The sequence below is a fragment of the Carassius auratus genome, unplaced genomic scaffold (genome assembly GCF_003368295.1).
Source record: "Carassius auratus strain Wakin unplaced genomic scaffold, ASM336829v1 scaf_tig00012435, whole genome shotgun sequence".
Taxonomy (NCBI): Eukaryota; Metazoa; Chordata; class Actinopteri; order Cypriniformes; family Cyprinidae; genus Carassius; species Carassius auratus.
In genome coordinates this window covers 54,667-73,422 of record NW_020524287.1, presented here as the reverse complement: position 1 = coordinate 73,422, position 18,756 = coordinate 54,667, and the positions used below count along the sequence as shown (strand labels likewise).

Sequence of the window (18,756 nt, the reverse complement as noted above, 5' to 3'; positions counted from 1 at the left end):
TAGACTGTACAGATCATTAACCATGGTTTTACAAAAAAAAAAAAAAAAAAGTTTAAAAAAAAAATCATAGTTAACTATAATTTTGCTACACTAACCAAACATGGTAGGCTATTTGTAAAAAATATGGTTATACATATGGCAATCAATCTTCCAAAAACATAGCAAAGTACACTTTTACTATAATAAAACCATGGTACTTTTCGAAAGGGATATCCACGAATGCTAGATCTAAATAACTACGACTGAGAGTTACTTAAAAAAAAAAATAGACCTGAACAACATTAGAATAGTTTATTCAAAAGTTGTCTGGGATCAATGGGCATTAACATTGATTTCTACTTTATTAGCTTCTCTCTCTCTAAAGTGCAAATAATGCTTTTCTAGTTCATTTTTCTGCGTCTGAGCTAAATGGATGGCATTTATTGAACTGCTCCAATTAGGTGTGACAGGAGGGGTGAGTTTTGGGGATCTGCTGCTGCTGACGTCATAGAGGAGGAGGGATCGCCCCCATAGCGCGCAGCATGAACGCTCCGCGGCAAAAGGATGTGTGAACAAGCAGCGCGCTACTGCAGGGACGGTGTCCAAAAACTGCTCCACAAAGAACAAGCCAAACTCCGGGCACAGGACAGCAAAGACCAGCCCAAACCCGGGGCTCAGGACAGCGAGACAGCGACGGCTGCACAGTCCGGAAACAGCGGCACTCAGCCCGGTGGAATTGACGGGCTCGTCCGCTGGATAGTCACCAAGATGAGCGACAATAAAAGCATCTCTACTCGGGAATATGAGAAGGAGGAGGCGGCAGTGGCTCAGGAGCAGTTCTTTGCACCGGAGCCCCGAAAGGGCATCTCTGTCATTTTGGATGTAGGTGTTTGATATTTTATTAATGCAGCATGTTAAAAAGAGATATGAAATGCATGCACTCGTTTACAAACTTTATTTAATTGTCTTAATTAATTAAACAGCTCCAGAATGGTGTTGAGTAAACCCATTATAAGACAAATAATATCAAATTGATAACTCGCCAACCTTTGATACTCGATTACAGCAATTATGCATTTTTGACATCGACCTACTTAACTTTTTATGCAATCCAGCCATTTTGCATAATTTGACACTTAACTATCATCCCTGTGTAATATAGCCTACTTTATTACACAATAAAAATATAAAGTAATATAGCTTACTTTATTACACAATTCTCTGGAGTACTTAATTCTGAATGGCTAATCGTGGGCAATCAATTTTTGTATAATAAACGAAATTATAGCCTGTGTTGTGCCGTTGGCGACACACCGGCGTTTCTCTCGTGCATAGTTCCGCGCACTGCATGGCTCGATTTTTGGCGCCACCGTACGACTCGAAAGGCTTTCGTTTGTCGCGTGCAATAAAAATGGCCTGTCTTAATTTTAGTAGAGTCCTACATTGTGAGCTTACAACCTTTGAAAAGTAAAGAAACAGAACTGCACGAGAAAGCTACAGTTGTGTCTAAATCATAGATATCTATAAAAACTTTTAGTACTTTTAGTATAATATATTGCTGCAGAGTTATAATGTAGCTATATGTAATGAACTGCTTTTCTTGGTGGAAGCTTTAATATGATCTACAATAACTGACAATGTAGCATAAACTCAAATCAATATTCGCAAATATTGATAATAATAAGTGGGACAATGTACCTACAGCCAGATGGAGAGTATTGCAAAATAACACCGTTCAGGATCTGACAAAGTACTTACCACCATAATAGGACACTTACATACACAGTCATATCGACATACTGTTGAGCTTTTTGATATGTGCATCGATAATCCACCTATAACTGTAAAATAATCTAAACATACTCTAGATTCTCTGGTATGAAACAGCAGCTGAACCTTTCAGCACCTTAAGGTTACACAACAGTTCTTTCGCACAGATTTTAGGGCCGTATCTCCGAGAGAAGCATACTTGAATCTAAATAATTGATTGCGCTTCTCCTGTGAGCCCAGCCAGTTGTGCTTTGTGGTTGGCTGCTGTGGCGAGGTCTCAGCAGTATTGATTTAGTAGGTCAAAGTATTGCCTCAGTATTGTTCATCGGTGCTGGATAATTATGTGTATCTGGTGGTCAAACCTCTTGAGATTTAGGGGGAGAAGTTAAAACATTTAAGAGAGTGATAAGTAGTTCAGTCCCAGACCCAGATACAGTCTCAGGTAACCAGACTATAAAGTAGAGGGGACAAAAACTAATTTAAAACCTCAGAAAAAGACCAGAGGCATCCTAGTATAAATACACAAGTGAATGTGGAGGAAATGAATAAGGGAGGGGTTAAGCAGATAATGAGGTGCTGTAGATCATTTGTCTTTTATGGAGATTGAGCATGTGCACACGATTTCTCCCGGAGACTTCGGTACGGAGCGCAGGTGCTTGTAGGGGAATTGATTTCCCCTAAAGCTTTGTGAGAGAAATTCATTTCTCAACTCAATCTATCTCTATCTCCAAATAACACGTCTGCTGCCACGACTGTTCCAGGATCAGCCATCAGCCCTGACCGAGCTTTATAACTGCACTGGTGAACAACAGAGCCATAAAGCGCCATCCAGCATGCAATTGTAAAGACCCCCGTTTGCATTTCAGAAAGCTTTCGATTCACCGGCTAGACCGGTTATGGATTCAGGGTGTATTGAATTCTCTCAGCACGGCTTCCCCAAACCTGACTGTGAAAAGTGGAGCACTAACAAGCTGTCGTGAAGAAGGCTAAGTGTGTTTCCCAGTTCACTATATTTAATTCTTCCATCATCACGTCTCAGGTCCCAGACCTCATCTGGCTTAAGGGAGTAATTAAGTGAATTTAATGTTTTTTTAACATTTCTTTTCCACTGGGGTTTAATGCTGTGCACTAAATTGCAGTAGCGCTCTAGTTCACGCTTAAAAAGTGAGGATGCCGGATGTGTGAGAACAGATGATCAGATGGTCACCGCACATGACATTTACAGTACTAAAGACTTCATTGCACTATTGATTTGAACTTCAAAATACAAATATATTTGCCATTTGTTCAGCGAACTGGATTTGAGCCAAAGCATGGAGAATCAATCCAATTGACTTAGCAAGTCTAAATCTGAGTCCACATATTAGTGCCTATTAAACAAGTCCATTCGTTGAGTCACACTCTCTCCATTCTTTATAAATCTTTATCTCCTTTTGTCTTAACACCTCCTCTCTTTCTTTGTTCCATCTTCTTTTGTCAGCACAAAGACTGTGTTATTAAGAGTCTTTTAGGCTTTATGGGCCAAAGAGGAAATTTGGGAACAAGCTTAATTGTCGTAAAGCAGACAATTAAGCTATTTTATCCTGTGTTGTCTGGATTTGGTCCAGTTGCAGTATTTGATTTGATTATTGTTCTGGATAGATAGTAATTTGGTTCATTTGCTCTAGCTGTTCTTTGTTTTGTAGCTGGTTTCTCCTAACTGTATTTTTCAAGTTTCAAAGATATATTAACTGTGAATATGTCTATATATATTAACTTTAGTAATTCTTTTGTTTCTCCCTGTCTTTTATCAACTTGTAGCTTTGTAGTTCACACTGCACACTTTAGATCTTTTGGTGGCTGTCCCCTTTTCCTGTCATACAGAGATATATCTTCTGAGGTGCAAACAAACTGGGTCACCTACATTAAGTGACTTCATATTGTCAGACCATAGAAATACCTCATACCTTTAGTGCATCTGCTTGATTCTCAAACTCTTCAAGCAGACAATCACAATGAAGAAAGAGTGATGTAACTCCCAGCTAATGGTGGTTCTGTTTTTATTTTTTAACAAATGTTAACACTATCAACTTCTCTTTTTACTTTTTCTACCATCTGGTATTATATGCTACTGTTACTGTGATCTAGTTTTGTATTCTGTCGTTTAGTGGTTCTCAGCTGGTTTTGGTTTTGTGTACAAAAGTAAACAAAAAATATGTTTCTTTAAAGTATAATATGGACCACTATTAATAATAAAACCATGCCATACCATTAATAATCCCAACATTATGTCCAAAATAGGCACAAAAGTTATTAACATGACATAAACTACTATTCAAACGTTTGGGGTCAGTGAGATTTTGTTTTTCTTGAAAGAAATTGATACTTTTGTTCATTAAGGACGAAATTAATAGGTCAGAAATTATAGTAAAGACTTAAATTGTTCAATTAAAAAAATAAGAATCTTGAAAAAAGAAAAAAGTATTACAGTTTCTACAAAATTATTAAGCAGTATAATTATTGTTATTTATAATAATAAGAAATGTTTCTTGGGCAGCAAATCAACATATTAGAATGATTTCTAAAGGATCATGTGGCACTGAAGACTGGAGTGACGGCTGCTGAAAATTCAGCATTGCCATCACAGGAATAAATTACATTTGATTACAGTTATTTTAAATTAAAATATTAATTCACAATATTTGAATATTGTTTCTATTCAGATTTTCACCGTTTCACAACATAAATCTACACACTAAAAACTCATACAAAAACAGACATACTGTAAACAAACATGTAATAAACAAAAAAATAACAATATAAAATTCATGATTAATGACAGAAAACAGGTCTAATTCTAAACCTAATTCTATACAAATTAAGGCAGAAGTGAGCCCCTCTGACCAAGTAGAATATTCCTATAGTATTTTTGATTAAGCCTCGATGAGCATAAATTGCTTATTTCCAAAAGCATAAACAATTCTTCTGACCTCAAAAGTTTTGATTCATATTCTGGGCCGCCAATTATTAATCACACATTATTATCCTTGTTGCAGGTAAACCTCAATTTAATAGAATCTGATAATCCCAGTTGTTAATCTGTAATCCAGTTTAATTTTTATGTATTTCAGTATACTTGGTTTTATTATTTGTGTTGTTTTTCTTCTTCTTTGCAATCCACAAAATCCGAGCAAACCAATTTTTGGGTTATGACCCACCAGTCGAGAACTGCTACTGGCGGTTAATGCTGCAGACACTTTTGCTTTAAGATATAAAGGAAGATTGAATACCAATAGTGCTTCTCATGCGCTTTGTAAAATACATTACAGTATTGATCGAACATGGCTAATGTCACTGTTCCCACAGTCACTCTCCTCTTTAAATGGTTGCGAAATATAAGCCTAGTTGAAAAGAATGAAAAAACCTCATTGTTGTTCTGTTGCAGATGTCTCAGTGGTTATCCCGATGTCCATTTATCCCTTCTGTGTGGCTTTTGCGTTTGTTCTGTGATGGTGAAGTATCCTGACAGGTGGAATGCTGTTAGCTGTCAGGATTGAATGAAGCAGCTGGCTCATCCCATTGAGAAGTGATTTAGACCGTCAACAGAAAGTGATTACTCATATTGAAGCAAATCAAATTGTGTGCTGTCAATATGGGATGTTCGACACACGCTCCCCCTTCGAGACACAAACATGCATGTCCAATAATAAACATGCACCTCTATTCTTGTTTGTGCAGCATGGACAACATGATCTGATCACAACAATTCACGCTTCACTGTATTTATTTATTTAGAAAATGAGAAAGGCTGGAAGGATCGACTGCTGTAAAATTAGCCCGTAGCGAGTAACGCTTCCCAGCCCATTCTATTGACTGTGATTTTCCTCTGCTACCGGAGAGTCTTAAGTGGTCCATTTCACATCTGACTGGACCGTGTGATCAAGTTGCTCTTGAGCACCTTACTCAATCTCTCACAAGTTCAACCAATATACAAATTTCTTAGTCTTGATTAAAAAAAGGATCTTAAAGGTTGTAATGTCATTTGTGCTGGTGGTGTTCTGAATGCAGTGTAAGGATTAATCATTGCAACGTTAGAGGCCGAGATTTCATGCAATTGCAATGCAGTCAGCCTTTCTGTAGAACCAATGTCTCCTTTAATAGCTTTTCTGAGAAGGCTGACTGACACTGAACTTTACAGAGAGGCGCTTTTTTAATTACTTCTATCCTTCTTTTTTTTGTACTTCAGTTTTCTACAGCCAGTGTCTAATGATAATTGTTGTATGTACATTTTAGATTAGACAGCTGTTTAATAATAAGTTCGGTTCTGAAATCAAACAGGTTTCTGTTAACAGTCAAGTTTATTTAAGAGATTACACTGTAGAGAATCCTGGAGACTTCAATTCTAATGATAATGTGAATTTAAAGTGAATAATTTGTATTAATATATTGTATTTCTGTATGTGTGTATGATTTCAGATTTTCCGGAGAGCTGATAAGGATGGTGAGTTTAATCTTATTTATGTGTTACTAAGACTCTGTTATCTATGTTTTGAAATAAATGTTTCATTCATCTCGCCTGCACTAGAGCTCAAAAGTTTAAGGTTGGTAAGAAAAGAAGTTTCTTATGCTTGCCAAGGTTGCATTTGTCTAATAAAAATACAGTAAAACATATGAAATATTGTGAAATATTTTGACAATTTAAAATAACTGTTTTATATTTTGACATATTTTAAAATTGTAATTTATTCATGGGATTCAAAGCTGAATTTTCAGCAGCAATTATGCCAGTCTTTAGTAACATGATCCTTCTAGAATAATTCTAAAGCTGTCTTTACACAGCCAAGTTAAGGTTGCTCTCTGCCTGCTCAAAAGTTTGTGTAAAGACACAATGCCTCATAAAGGCCAGACTAAATTAAGCCTGCTCTGTGTCGAAGTACAAAGTCGAATTGGTGTGTAAATGCATTCATGCCACCTCTGAGCAACATTGAACAGTATGGAAAGATGCCTAAATGCCATTTCAGAGGCACTTCTGTGCCACCTGTGCAGTTCAATATGCTGATTTGATTCTCAAGAAATATTCTTCTCATAATGTTGAATAAAGTACAGTATTTATTTGAAATAAAGACCTTTTGTAACATTATAAATGTCTTTACTGCCACTTTCATCAAATTAATGTGTCTTTGCTGAATAAAAGTAATATTTTCTATCAAAAGAAAAAAAAATACTGACGCCAAATTTGGGACGGTGGTTTGCATCATTGCATAATATAAAATCTATATCTATTATAGCTTTTACACAGAACTTGACCATCTGTCCTCACACGTTTCTGACAGCTGAAAAGACAGACCGTGAAGAAACATTCCAGGAAAGGCAATGGAAATGTGCTGCCTTGTGCATAATCTTTTAAATAATTCCCATTTGTGAGGCTTATTAGAAGTTTAGGGGGTTTTTTTTGTTCTCAGATGCCTAACCAGTATGATTTCTGCATGGTATTATATTAGTACAGTTTTTTCCCTATATTGTAATTCAAATTAAATTGCAGCAAAAAATTCAGATGTATTTGCTAATTGATTTTAGATTAGTGTCATTATGCAAATTAGCCTCTTTATTCATATTCATATCCTGTGTCTTCAAGACATTTATGATTATGAAGAAAGGATCTGCTACATATAAATTCATGAATGAGAAGATGCATATTACTCTACAGTAAATTTCATCCAGTTGTATTGTAATGTATTTTCTGTATGATTTCCGGTTAGCCTTGAGCTGTTGAACATTATTATTGGCACAGGCCTGGTCTCATCTAATCAAAATTTGGGATTGCGATGAAACTTACATGAAACTTTTTTTCTTTATTTTAGCTTTTTAAAAAGGAAAACTCCACTCTTGTACCTGGGCTCAAAAGAGAATCGATACAAATAGAAGAGAGAGAAAACCTGCAACAAACATTGTTAAAAGGAGTAGTGGCTATTTGATGTGTGGTGCTAGTGCAATTTGTGTTATTTTTAAACTACTCCCATGGGATCAACTTGGTGACCGTTTTAATGAGAGAGAGAGAAAGCAAGAGGGTGGAGGAAGAACAAAAGCATGAGTCGGGACCACAGGAGATGGGTGCCATGTTTTTCAATCACAAAACTGTCTAACAAGAAACCGAGCACAGCGGGCTAATTTGCCTCCAGCGTTAGGAGCTAAACTCCTGGAAGTGAAACATTATCATTCTTTCTTTTCGAGCAAGGCTGCATGCATAAAAGAGACGGTTCTTTGCAAAAATGAATATTTTGACATAATTTACTCAACCTAATGTAATTTTAAACCTATACTACTTTATTTTTTCCTTTAAACACAAAATAGAAGTGTTCTCATTTCTGATAGTTTAATCATTACCACAACTGTCAAGCAACTATATAATATAATAAGCTACAGGTCAGAAAGTTTGGAATAATTAAGATTTTTTAATGTTTTTGAATATGCCGACCAAAACTTTTATTTGATTAAAACACCGTAGAAATAGGTAATATTCTGAAATATTATTAGAATTTATAATATATACTTCAGTCTTCAGCGTCGTGTCTTTCTGAAATCATTTTAACTGAGGATTGATTGAGAAGTGACAAAAAAGACATTTATAATGTTACAAAAGTTTTCTATCTCAAATAAACTGTTTTCACCAATGATAATATTAAGAACTAGAATTCGTATTTAATTACCAATAATAACATAATAATTGAGCACAAAATCAGCATATCTGAATGATTTCTGTATGACACTGAAGACTGTAATTGCTGCTGAAAATTCAGCTTTACATCAAAGGAATAAATTACATTTGAAATACATCAATACAGTGAACAGTTATTTAAATTTACAATAATATTTTGCGAAATAAATGTTATAAAAAATAAATAATGTAAAAAAATTATATAAATAAAAGTACATCACATGACTGATGCACATATCAATGCCTTGTAAAGTTTAAAACAATATGGTATGTGAATAATTAAAATTTTGTAAATGGACTTTCTTTGAAATCATGGTTTAAGGATCAATTTATCTTCCAGACTAAACCATCATATTGAGCACAAACAACACACAGAGTGTCATGCCACCCTGCCACATGTCTCATACTGCAGAAGTGATTGGTTACATCATGTGTGTGGAGCAGGCAGAGAGAATCATTAGTGTCTTTTTTATAGAGGAAATGACATGCTCTTTTGACCTAAGAGCCTTTATGCAAGCTTGTTCTGGCAGGCTCATCCTCCTGCTTTTTGATTACCTGGTCTGTGACCATACGTCTGCAAGGGCTGTTGACATGAGAGCAGCCTGGCAGAGACCTGCATGACCCATTGCCTTATCTGCATCTGCAAAATATATCACTCAGTTTAAGGGAGAGAAAGAGTGGTACGGGTACATGTAATGGAAATTTAATTGGTTCTTTCAGCTGTTTTAAATTCTGTTCAGTTTCTCTGTGCAGCATTTTTTTTACATCTAAAGATCTCACAGGGGGAAAGAGAGCACAAGTGCTTCAGAAAAAAGAGCCAGCCATTGGCTACTAGAATGAAACATTTAGGAGTCAAATTAGTTTTTCGTTGACAAATTACAGAACCGCTCTGTGCAGTAATGAATGGGAAGTGTATATATAGGCTAGAGCTATTTAAGAAAAATGGGGAAAAAATAAGTATAGAAATAATTTTCTTTCACACATTGCTAGTAAATTCCACAAACAATTACAAAGAACAGCAAGTAACAAACTGGTTGCAATTAGGGATGGGACGAAATATCGTTTGACAAAATATCGCGATACAAAACATGACGAAACGCATCGAGGTCGAAAAAAATGGATCACGAAATAAAGATAGATGGCACTGCTGCATGATTTGCATAGTATATAAATAATTTAGTGTATTATATGTGTGTGTATGTATATGGGGCAGACATACAGTCTATGGTGGCAGGATGGCAGTACCATCTGCTGATCAAGCAGGGTAAAAAAACTAAATGGAAAAAAAAAATTATATCCGGGGAACGCTGCGGTACGTCGTTTTATATATAATATTTGAAATATATTTTTGTTAGCTGAACCTCTTTCATCTAAAATATTTACAGTGATTTTAGGTTAATATTTTAATAATTTAACAACCCATTTGCATGTCCACAGTTCTCCGATTTTGGTTAATTGTCATATGCTATGCAGGTAAACATATTAATCTTCTTCATAATGTGTTTTATTTCAATTTCAATTTCTTTCATTTTTTAAAATTATTTTTGTACTGTAGGCCCGGTTTCACAGACGGGGCTTAGCTTAAGCCAGGACTAGACCGTAGTTCAATTAGGATTTTTAAGTAATTTTTATAAACATGCCTAGCAAAAGCTTCTCTGGTGTGCATCTTGAGACAAAACAAAGGCACTGACACACGTTAAGATCAAACAGTGCAAGTTTCTTTCAGTTGAAACAGCTCAGACTTACATATCAGTCGGGGACTATAGACTTAAGCCTTGTCTGTGAAACCGGGGGGTCATTTTTAGCTTTAGACTCTGACTCCATTCATTCAGAAAACATCAACAGAGAGTTTGTTGCGTCAAAAACAACTCGATCGTGTATGATCCTCAGTTGTTTAGTGTGTGAGACCCAGTTTTTTCTTTAACCATTTACAAAGTCAGAAATTTTTATGATGCTTAGGGTTTTAAAATCTATTTAGGTTGTAAAAGTTGTGAAGTGTATTATAGCCTTGTTTCACACTGACTCCTGAGCGAACAAGTTTGAGATTGTGAATCCTTTTTACTGATTCATTAAAAAGAATTCGGTTCTTAAGAGCCATTTGTTCTAAATCAGACGTTCCTCTGGTGTTTCAAGAGAAAGCAGAGATTTGGAGAGAGAGTTTGTATACAGTAACCAATTATCACGCTTAGATTTCACTGAAAGCGCTAATTAGTGGGTTTGAATGTATAAATACAAGCTCCTCTCCTCTCTATACTCTCCCCCTCTCTGCTCTAGATCTGCGGGTTCTCACTGGCAGTAAATGAGTGTTTGTGTGTGTGTGCTCACTGAAAATAAACACGCTGACAGCAGCCTCCTGCACAGCATGCAAGCATCAAGACGTCTCGTCTCTAGATCTTATCAATCTTTAAAGTTGTAAAATGGCCATGATGGGTAAATAATGTCTCCGGTTAGTTTTCAGTCATGAATATTCCTGGTAATAATCTTGTAGATCTTGTTCCAGTATGTTTCCTGGAAAGTGTTGTGTACTGCTAAATAGTAAAGTCCTGAAGGATTTGTTGATGAGAATGTAGATTTGTTTTACTTAAGTTTAATGCTTAGTGCAGTCCTGCATAACCTCATTAATAGTAGAGCTTTTGGACACTCTTTAGATCAATAGATGCATATTGCATGGTGTTCTTTGATATTTCATCATGCTTTACTTGTTAGTGTGGATGAGCAGCTTTGTCTTTATGCAAAAACAAGGAGAATGCATGTGCCATTTAGTGTGATTAAGCTTCAGTTAATTCAGTCTCATGTTTATTTGGTGCTTTATTAAATTACATTAACGATAATTACATTGTGCTGTTTGATCCAGGGTTATTACTGTTAACTAAAACTAGAACTAAAAATACATATATTAAAATAAAAATATAAATGTATTTCAGTTTATTGCCAAGACCACTTCAAATTTTCATTTAGTTTAAGTTGAAGCGCCAACTTTACTAACTAGAAATATATAAAAACTAAAACTAAAAATGTATGTAAAAGTAATCTTAATCAAAATAGTAATGTTTACAAAAACTATTATAAATGATTGAAAAAAAGCACATAGCAAAATGACTAAATATTTAACTAAAATAAAAATAAAAACTGTAAGTATAAAATAAAACCTCATACAGAATTTTTATAAAAACTACTAATAACACTGCTGATAAAATAAAAGCTGAAGTCCAGTTCATTTTTTTTCCATTTTCATATTAATTTTAAAGTTTTAGTTTTTTTGTGTGTTTTTATCATTTTAAGTAGTTTTTTTTTAAATACTGTATATATATATATAGACCTGTGTCTGTATAGTTTTTATTCATTTCAGTGTTAGTTATTTTAGTACATTAAGTTAAACTAAACTAAATCTTTTTTTTTTTTAATGATTTTAGTTTTGGTTTTAGTTTTAGTTAACCATGATAACCCTAAACTGGGAACATTGCTGTCACTGTCACTGTCACTGTTGTATAGTATATTAGAATGTAAAAACTAATTAAATGAGTGCATTTTTTCTTGCTTTAATGTCTATTCCTGTCTTTAAGACCACTGGACACACAGCAATACACATACAGTATTTTGTTGTTGGAATGTACTGTGTGAGGGCTCTTTACACACTAGGCAGGGCCATATATTATTTAGCCATATTTGCGATGGCATTTTTGACATGCTGCTAAAACAAGAAATGCGCACCTATGCTGATTCAGACTTAGGCAGAGTGGCACATTTTAAGTCAGCTCTGAAACAGAAAAACACATGTAGATGTGGCTATATCATACCATAAATACTGTGATGTTTTATGCCTATATGAGGTCAAAATACTCTTCTTTTAATGTATCACCTCCATTTACATAAACTCATACTGTACACTATAGGTTTGCGTTTCCATGGCAAATAACTGTCAAGCATTGGTATGTGCTGCACTATAAATACCTGTCTTAAACCAAAAACTTGCTAAGATTGAATTACTACTCTTGATGCTCCAGCAAGTTATGTGACGCCATGTCCTAGACAAATCGTGTCACTCACGTTGAAATACAAAAAAAAAAAAAACAGGACTTTATAGTTGAATACATTAGTTGTGCAAATCCTGGGTGTGCTAGACGCATAAATCTGTTAATATACTGTATGTATACAATTGTTTGTGGTCAGTAAGTTTATTTTTAAATGTTTTTGAAAAAGTTACTTATTTTCACTGAGGCTGTGTTTATTTGATCAAAAATACAGTATTATTGTGAAATATTACAATTTAAAATAATTGTTTTCTATTATAAAATATAACCGCATTTACTTGAAGTAGAAGTCTTTTCTCTCACTTTTAATAAATTAAATGCATCCTTGCTCAATAAAAGTATTAATTTCTGTAAAAGTAAACAAATAATTCCTTAAGACCTTTATAATATAAAATAAATAGATTTTCAGAACCATAAAGCATTATATTGTGTGTGTGTGTGTATATATGTATATATATGTATATATATATATATATATATATATATATATATATATATATATATATATATATATATATATATATATATGCGTGTGTGTGTGTGTGTGTTATCTATACTATATACACACAAATAATATTTTATGTTGATTTTTTTTATGTCATTTACAGCATTTATTTAACTTTTATTATAGTTTTGCTTGCTGTTGTTGTCAGTAGGTTTAAAGGCCATCTGTGTACTAAACTAAAAGTTAACAAAACAAATGTCTATTAGATATAGTTTTTAAATATATAACAATTTATATTTTAATATATATTTAAATGCTCTTAATGAGAACATCCCCTTTCCTTTAATGGCAAGTAGAAAATTGTGTTTATAGCATGAAATAAAAGCTATTGGGCTTTAAAAAGAAAAGTGATGAGCCTTCGGTCATGTCCTACACTTTCTGTCAACAGCTGTGCTCATCTTTTAAACTGGATCTGGGTTTATCACTCAGTCTGTAACAGATGAGTAGGAAAATGTCATGTGCCAAAGTCTATATAGCATAATTATCCTGATGTAGGACACAGACAGGTGTAAGCATAGCTAATGCTTTTCACAGTGGGCACCATCCCATTTATGAATGCATTTACAAATAGCCAGCTCTTACATTTTCCTCAGGATGAACCCTGCTTTGATGGGAGCTGGCCTGAGATCTAAGACTCCTCCTGTTCTCACTCTACTAATTAAAGCCTGACTGGGACTTCTGGACAGATTTCTGCATTAAAAGATGTCCCTCTGAACTGCAAAACACAGTCTGATGCCAGCTAGCTGCTGCCTTAAAATGGATCTGGAAGATAAATGAATATCCCAAGCCCATATGCTTCTCTGGGCACACCGTGTCAGTCCTCACAGCAGTCAAAAACAGCTCCTGAGAGGCAGCAGGTAGAGAAGGTTTAATTAAAGCACAGAGGAGTTTACAAAGCATCTCAGTCACTGTGAGTTATGAAGGTAGTGCTTTGTTATCTTTGTTTTAGATGCATTTTTCTGGCTCTCTCTTACAAGCTGCTTGCAAGTTTTTCTGAAATGTTAAGCACATCTAAACGGCGTTGCTGAAGATTTTCCATAATGCTTAGATATATTTTTAGAGAAGTTTTAAAGTCACTAGAATTCATTGAGAGAAGAATTTTCTTTGCTAAGATCATTCAGTTGAAAGTGCAACATTAAGTGAAGTCGGCAGGGAATCTTTAGTATTTGAAGTATTTGAAAATGTGTTCGGTTCCCGCAGGTCTGTTCAAATCACAACGTTCCGTCCCAGGTGACTCTGCCTAATTAAAAATATTCAAGGCCTCCAGCTAAGAGATTTGGTTTTGTTCCCATTTTTCCATTGTTTTGTCTTCCACCTCCATCCCACGTTCACTTTTTTACCCCGATCCACTTCTGTCCTTGATGCTAATGCCAAAGTTTGACTAATTGAGTTTGGCTAAAATGTTTGACTTTTTAAAGCCCTCCTGTTGTGTTCCACTCATAATGACCCAGAGAGGATTTCCTTTTTCTCAAATACTAGTTAATTTCTCACATTGCTCTAAAGCTTACTGACTTTGCCTACACAGGATATAATAACTTTCCAAAAACATCCTTTTCTGGGACTTTCCCCCACCTTGTTACACCTGTGGTATTCCAGGTTCAAAAATGACCAACCTTAAAAAAAAACATTTCTTGTTATAAACAAATATTGGGTTCAATGTTTTTATCAACGTGTTCTCTCGGTTGTCAAAGGTTTTGTATTTATTTTTGAAACTTACTGATTGTAGCCTTCATTGATCTGAGCTATGCACCTCAATTTCTTTATGCAATTATCCACAAATAATTATTTTTTCACTCAAAACTGAGGTGCGCAGTTCAGATCAAAGAGAGCCACGATCAATCACTTCCAAACAGAAATATAAAACCTCTGCTAATTTACTAAAATTTGACAAAAAGATTGAATCCAAGATTAGGTGATAATGTAACCTAATGTGAGGATTTGCACCAAATGAGGTAAATGATTTTCAACATACTGTGGCACAAGGGTTAAAGGGACACTAAGTAGGCATTACTCCCATCTAGTGGTGAAATTGTATTTTGCATTCAAACTAATTTTGCTCTCCAGCGCCTTGCTTTTTCAAATGCACGTTGCATCTACGGTAGGCGATATGTACCAAAAAGCTTTGACAGGATATCTTCTAATAGCACTTCGTTGAGTTTTCCTTCAGGTGAACAGGTGTGTTATTTCAAACAAACTGCAACATGACCATAAACAAACGAATGTTACAGTATGAATTACTGACTATGGAAAACATGAAATATTGTAATTAGTAGTTATGTCTTCTTTATTCGTTATATTTTCTGAATTATATGCATTGTTAGATATAAAAAAATATTGTAATATAGATTGTAACACTGACTTACCTGTCGAGAAGAAAACTGGCCACTTCAGCATCTCTTTTGAAATCTTTATCAAGCATTAGCTCTTTCCACCTAGAAAAAGCTTCCCCGACATTAACTCTTGTTTTCTGTAATCTACGGTCACGTTTCCTTTTACGTTCTATTTTTGACTGTTTTGGCGACGATGTTTTCTTCTCCTGTGGCGCGGCATATGTATGGTCCATAATAAGAATGCAATCCAGACTTTTAAACTTGCCGGTGCAGTTTCAAGCGCCTCTCACTGCTCTGCACCTGCGTTTCTGGCTCTGACCGAAAACCCGCTGTGGAAACGCGTTGGCTTAGTACTTTTTGTCCCTCTCTGCTCTTTTAGTTTTGCAAGATGGCGGAACTACATGGAAGCCTCCGTCGACCTACCCGTCCCATGTATATAAAGATAATAAATTCTTCATTTACGAGGATTAGTTTAAACATTGGCATAGGTATTTGTACACCATTGAGGGCATATTTATGAATAAAAATATTGATTTTAGATAATAAAATACCTAAAAAGTTACTTATTGTCCCTTTAAAAAGGTATCTGATTAGTTTCCACTTTTTCACATGTAGAGAAAATGAAAAAGAAATATTGAATGTGTGCTAGTCTTTAAATTAAAGTAGATAAGCACATACTGTGCCCAGTTGAGGAAGCGGTTGCAGTACTTTGTTCGGTGTGAACTGAGGGTTTTTCCCCACATTTCTCCGTCTACCCAATCGCACGCTGCCACATCAAAGGAAACACTCTCTTTAATGCTTAAGAAAGCGCCGCAGTCACAGGACTGCACTGCAGATAGGGAAGCAGCATGCCAGAATTGTTTTTAGGGAATCCTAGTGCTTTCAGAGGATGTCCCAAGGCATTATGGGAGAAAGTGGATTGGATCCGAGGCAGTGGAGATTGGCTGATTTTTGATGTTAGCGGAGACTCGGGGGAGTTCACCTGGCTGACCTGGCGGCCCACGCTTTGTGCTAAACTTGGCTGCCTGACAGAGAAGTGTTGACGTGGCATGTCAGGGTTTTTCTACAAAATGTCTTAGGCTTTCGTTTTGCTGAGCATTAAGGGAATCTACAGTTTTTATTTACAAAAAAAGGACTACAGTACAGAAGCAGTGTTCTTGCTATGTTATTAGTGGTCACACAATACACAATACGCATAGCATTTCCTCATTTCTTAGTACTGTAAAGTCATTGCTGTGTACTAAAAGAAAATGTTAACTGTCACTCTTAGCAGTTGTTTCACAAGGGAGATGCCAGTTGTAACACAGTGGTGCAGCCTGCCAGGAGAACATGGACAGAATGCTGACAGCATTATCAGTTTGCTTCCACAGCAGCGGGAGTGAGATGGCGATCCGGTGGGACTTATTTGAGTGGAGAAGGTGCTCCATATGAATCATGTGCTATCATATGCATTGGGGAATTAAAATGGGACAAGGGGTGCATGATTTAATTGTTTATACACCCCAGGTTTAGAGAGGTAAGGTATTTGTGGTGCATGGACATTATGGGAGATCTTTGTTCAGCATCTGGTGCCAGGCAGTTGACTGTAGTTGGGAATTGTGGCAAAATGATTGGTGTGCATGATGGGTGCATGAGAAGGAGACTGAGTTGGGGTTACACCTTCCTAGGTAATGTAAAACAGATTTCAGAGGAGTTTTTTTCAAAGACCTTGTCAAGCCTTCATTCAAAGTTTCCTTTGTTGAATGTTCCTTTTCTAATTAAAAATTATTCGTATTGCACTTATGATTTTTTAATTCAATTTTGCTTTAAATTCAGTTTAAAACTGGAATTACGCATGATACTTGCTACGTCAGTTGTAATTACATTTCAATTAAATTGTAATTTAAAAAGCATTCTAATTCTGAATAGTTTGCAACCCTGTTGGATGCAGCACCATAATCATTTTTATTCTCAGTTCTGTAATTTCTATTTATTATTTATGGAAAGCAGCAGAAATCTCTCTTTTCAGCCATTAAATATAAAGTCATAATGGGAGCGATTTGCTCATGTCAGCAGTAGCATTGGTATACAGAAACAAACTGGCAAATACATGCAAATAACCTCAAAATGGTTTCATTTTGGAGTGTTTTCAATTTCAAACTCTTGTCTAATTATTTGCTTTTTTAACATTTGTTGGAGATAATGTTGGCTGTTCAAGAGTCCCATTGCAGGAATTAGAAACCATTATTGTTTTTAGTTATTCTCCTGTTGTCTCATCTTTGTTTCTCTCCTGTTTTCACATCCCTCTCAAAGACCAGCTGCTCACCAGAATTTGTTGGGTTTTGGAAGTTGGTGTACTGTTATCTCCACTAATGTCTTAACTAGATTAACTAGTGAGACTGGCTTGGTTAACCAGCCTTAGACTGTGTTGGTTTACAAGCATTATAGCTGGTGAACAGCATAACTTTGCTGATTTGCTAGGCAAAAGACAGATATAAACCAGCCTGAATCAACAGCATCAATGTTTTGTTTTTTTTTCGGGCAAAGAGCTATTACATCTTATGCTACACTATTATTTATTACTATTCTATCACTATTTTATAACATTTATTAATATAAATTAGGTGTTATTTTCTATATTCAGTGTTCATATACATTTTAGTTTAACCAATTTCATTGGTTCAAATTTAATGTTTTTCCACCATTTTTGAGAAATTGTGATTTTGATTAGAAATATTACCAAATGTTAAAATTAGATACTGACAATATGCCAAAGATAACTGTAAAAATAAAAGAACTATCCAACCTCATGCGCAGATGCGACGTGGGAAGTGGAATAGTAAAAACATGCAAGTCAATTAGAGTGAACTTCTTTTAACTTTAGCGCCGCATTTTTAAACTGCCGTTTCATGCATGAGATGCTGCAAGAGTGCAACAGTCAAACACATCCATGTTTACATAGAAAAACAATGGAAAAGCAACACAAGAATAAAAAAAAACTGTAACTACTACTCATGTCTGATATTTCATGTTTGCATCATGGTGACGGACATGGTTTACAGTAAATGTATAGTTAATAATTATCTACTATACCTGCAGTCATTTTGAATTTTAATTAGCTACTTTGACATTTGAGATTTTTTTAGGCACTTTCCTCGTATTATTTCTGAACATATAATATGTATAAGACAAGTTTGTAGAAGAAATAGTTGTATAGAAGATATAGTTCATGCATCTTTGCTGTAAAGATATTTAACAAGTGATTTGTTTTACATTGACATGTTGACAGCGCACCTGTGGTGAACTTGGAATAGAACTAGAGAGTTAATAAAGAAAAATGACTTGAATCATGTTGTAGTTACATTAATTTCAAGTTGAGTAGTAAAATAAATAAATAAATGTCTGTGCCTGTCTGTGTCAGGATCATGTACGAAGCTCTTGTGCTTGTGTTCATGGTGCAATGAGGTG

At 35.2% G+C, this 18,756-nt stretch overlaps 1 protein-coding gene across 1 annotated transcript in view; it reads left to right on the top strand.

The window, feature by feature from the left end:
- Positions 1-480: 480 nt before the first annotated feature.
- Positions 481-18,756, top strand: part of LOC113073594 (N-terminal EF-hand calcium-binding protein 2-like) — a 38,240-nt gene continuing 19,964 nt past the window's right edge. Inside the window, exons 1-2 of the mRNA XM_026246407.1 lie at positions 481-861; positions 6,205-6,229. Coding sequence (XP_026102192.1) covers positions 544-861; positions 6,205-6,229 — 343 coding nt within the window. The 5' untranslated portion in view covers positions 481-543. The remainder of the gene's footprint in view (positions 862-6,204; positions 6,230-18,756) is intronic.